The sequence below is a fragment of the Solanum lycopersicum genome, chromosome 5 (assembly GCF_036512215.1).
Source record: "Solanum lycopersicum chromosome 5, SLM_r2.1".
In the NCBI taxonomy this organism is placed as follows: Eukaryota; Viridiplantae; Streptophyta; class Magnoliopsida; order Solanales; family Solanaceae; genus Solanum; species Solanum lycopersicum.
This window is the reverse complement of record NC_090804.1, coordinates 53,182,207-53,185,523: the sequence shown is the minus strand read 5'-3', so window position 1 is coordinate 53,185,523 and position 3,317 is coordinate 53,182,207. Positions and strand designations below refer to the sequence as shown.

The 3,317-nt window shown below is 40.0% G+C and overlaps 1 protein-coding gene across 1 annotated transcript; it reads right to left on the bottom strand.

The window, feature by feature from the left end:
- Window positions 1–1,856: 1,856 nt before the first annotated feature.
- LOC138348889 (uncharacterized) lies at window positions 1,857–2,459 on the bottom strand. Its single transcript, XM_069298482.1, has 2 exons — window positions 2,049–2,459; window positions 1,857–1,964 (listed from the first exon to the last, which is right to left on the bottom strand). Exons 1-2 carry the CDS (start codon window positions 2,457–2,459, stop codon window positions 1,857–1,859), a joined length of 519 nt encoding a protein of 172 aa, XP_069154583.1.
- Between the last annotated feature and the right edge of the window lie 858 nt (window positions 2,460–3,317).

The window sequence follows — 3,317 nt, the reverse complement described above, 5'->3', positions numbered from 1 at the left end:
GAGATTTTTCGAACGCAAATGCCATTGCAAGAAGCTCTTGTTCAGTAACATATAGTTCTTTTGGTCCTCACTCAGGGACTTACTTGTATAATAAATGGGGTAAAGGATTTTATGTTTTCTCTGCCCCAATACCACACTAAGAGCAACCCCACTAGTATCACACATCACCTCAAATGGCTCACTCCAATCTAGGGAAATAATAATGGGCGCAAAACACCAACTTGTCTTTCAACTCTCTAAATGCCTTTAGACATGATTCATCAAAATATAACTTACATTCCTTCTCAAGTAATTTTTACCGAGGATGTGCAATTTTTGAGAAATCCTTAATAAACCTCCAATAAAAACCCGCATGTCCCAGAAAACTTCTCACACCTTTTACCGAGATGAGTGGGAGAATCCTCGCTATATCTTTAACTTTTGTTCTATTAACCTCTATCCCCTTATCCGATATGGGATGGCCCAATACTATACCTTCTTTCACCATAAAGTGACATTTTCCCAATTGATCACAAGATTACAATCTTCACATCTTTTGAGAAACTCGACCAAGTAACTCAAACACCAATCAAAGGATCCGCGAATAACCAAAAAGTCATCCATAAAAACCTCAATAGTGTCTTCCACCATATCAGAGAATATCGATACCATACATCGCTGGAAGGTGGCCAGTGCATTACATAACCCAAAAGGCATCCTCTTGAAAGCGAACGTCCCATTAGGACAAGTAAAAGTGGTCTTCTCTTGATCCTCTGGGCAATAGAGATTTGATTGTAACCTGAATAGCCATCAAGAAAACTATTTTATCCTTTTCCTGCGAGTCTATCTAACATCTGGTCCATAAAGTGGATAGGGAAATGATCCTTCTCACTCCATGCATTCAACTTTCGGTAACCTCATACAAACTCTCTATCTGGTCACCGACCTCATTAGAACAAGTCCGTTGCTCTCATTAGGAACTACTGTCATTCCCCCCTTTTTGGGAACATACTGAATAGGGAATACCCAACTACTATATGCAATAGGATATATGACTCCGGCATCCAATTACTTAATGATCTCCTTCTTTACTACCTCTTTCATATGTGGATTAAACCGTCTCTTGTGCTCAATACTTGGCTTGTGATATGGCATGGGTTTTATTTTGTGTGAAAAAATACCGGGAAGAATCCCAATAATGTCCGCAATGGTCTAACCAATAGCTCGTTTCAACCTCTTTAGAACTTACACCAAACATTTCTACTTGTTGTTAATTTAAATCCACAACAATGATTACCGTCAGAGTGTCATCTCTACCCAAGAATACATACCTCAGATGATGGTCTCACAGGTGGAGACTCGCGGTGCTTCATATCTAACTCCAATTTCTTTGTTTTAGACCGATATTTATTTCACTCAAGTGCCACAACTAAAGACCCATACTCCTCAATATCATCACTTGCAAAATTCATGATCACTATTGCTAGAGCCTCGACACCTAGGCGTGCTTCCGTTTGTACCTCAGACATACTCTCAACCCGATAAGATATAGTAGATGCCGTTTGGAGCTCACCACTTTGATTAATGGACGTACAAATGTTGAATGTTCCTTCTTTATTGTTCAACCTAAACTTCATCTGCCCTTTCTCCCTATCAAACAAGGCACACCCAGTGGTAAGGAATGGTCTCCCAAGAATAATAGGAACCTCAAAGTCCACCTCACAATCAAGAATCACAAAATCGACTGAAATTATAAATGACTCCACTTCCACGAGCACCTCGTGGAGTATCCTAATGGACTTCTTCACTGTCCAACCGTCCATCAGTAACCGCATTGCCGTAGGCTTTGGGTTACACAAATTTAATTTCTTATAAATCTAAACAGGCATGAGGTTTATGCTTTCATCTAGATCAAATAGTGCTTTAGCAAAATGTAATAATCCAATGGTACATGGAACCGTGAGAGCACTCGGATCTTCCTTTTTCTGCACAAGAGACCTTATAACAATATCACTACAATGCTGCATTTGGTCATCATCCTCAAAACATAATTATCTCTTCTTTGTAACCATATCCTTCATAAATTTAGCATAACCGCACATTTGTTCCAAAGCTTCTATCAAACGGACATTGATGGAAAGTTGTTTTAACATAGTGATAAAACACCGATATTTACCATCCTCGGTCTTCTTCACTAATCTCTGAAGCAATGGTGGTTGAGGTTTAGGAACGGACACCACTTTCTGAGGCACCTTTGCTTCTTTTGCTGTTTTGTCAACCAATTCTCCACTAGTTTCCACCACCTCTTTGCCTTTTGTCACCTCATCTTCCACTGCAAATGACATATGTGGATTAATAGTTTGCTTACCTCCTCGAGTAGTGACTATCATGAAATGTCCATCATTTTTAGGATTTTGGATGGTATTTCTAGGAGTAGTACCCGGTTGGCAGGGGTTCACAATAGTGGACAATCGGGCCATTTGTAATTCAATATGCTTATTTGATACCGCATGTGCATCCACCTTTTCCCAATGTTTGCTAAATCACCTCTTAATTCCTTGGCCTGCTCATCACTAGCATCAAACCTCCTCATCATATTCTATAACATATCCTTAACTCGTGCTATAGTACCTCTACCATCGCAAGGATCAACTTCCCGATTTTGAGGTGGGACATAAGGCCCAACAAATCATTTCTGTTACCATAGTTACCCCAGTTGAAGTTGTTATCGCGGTAGTAGGTTTCATCTCGAACATATTGTCCCTCTCTATTGTAGTTACCATAGTTCCGACCTTGATTTGTTGACCTTGACGCATATTTACCTGATTGGAGCCTTGGGTGTTTGGTCGGAAACCTCCCGTCTGATCATTCACTACATAAGTATCTTCTTCATAATGGTACTCATTCACTAGCGGTGGGTGTCTAGTCAAGTAATTCACTGCATTTACCTTTTCTGCACTTCCAGTGACATGTTTCAATACCAACCTAAGCTCAGATCTCATTTGCGCCATCTCATCACGGATCTCATCTCCCACCGGATAGTATGTAGCTTGCACTGCGAAGGTGTTTCTCCCAGTGTCTGACTTTCTAGTACACCAAGCCTTGTTGTTGCAAGATATTTTCTCCAACCTTCTGCAATAGTATCGAGTACTGCTTTATTGTTATCATCTTGACGATGATAAAAGTTTCAACGATTCATCATCAATGTGGCAGTTAGATATTCCTCACATATGCAGTAAATCTATCCCAAAAGATACTGACCGACTCCCCAGGAAGTGCCACATAATTGTTTGCTTTATATTTGTTGTTGAGATTTTTGGACTCTAGGTAATACTGAG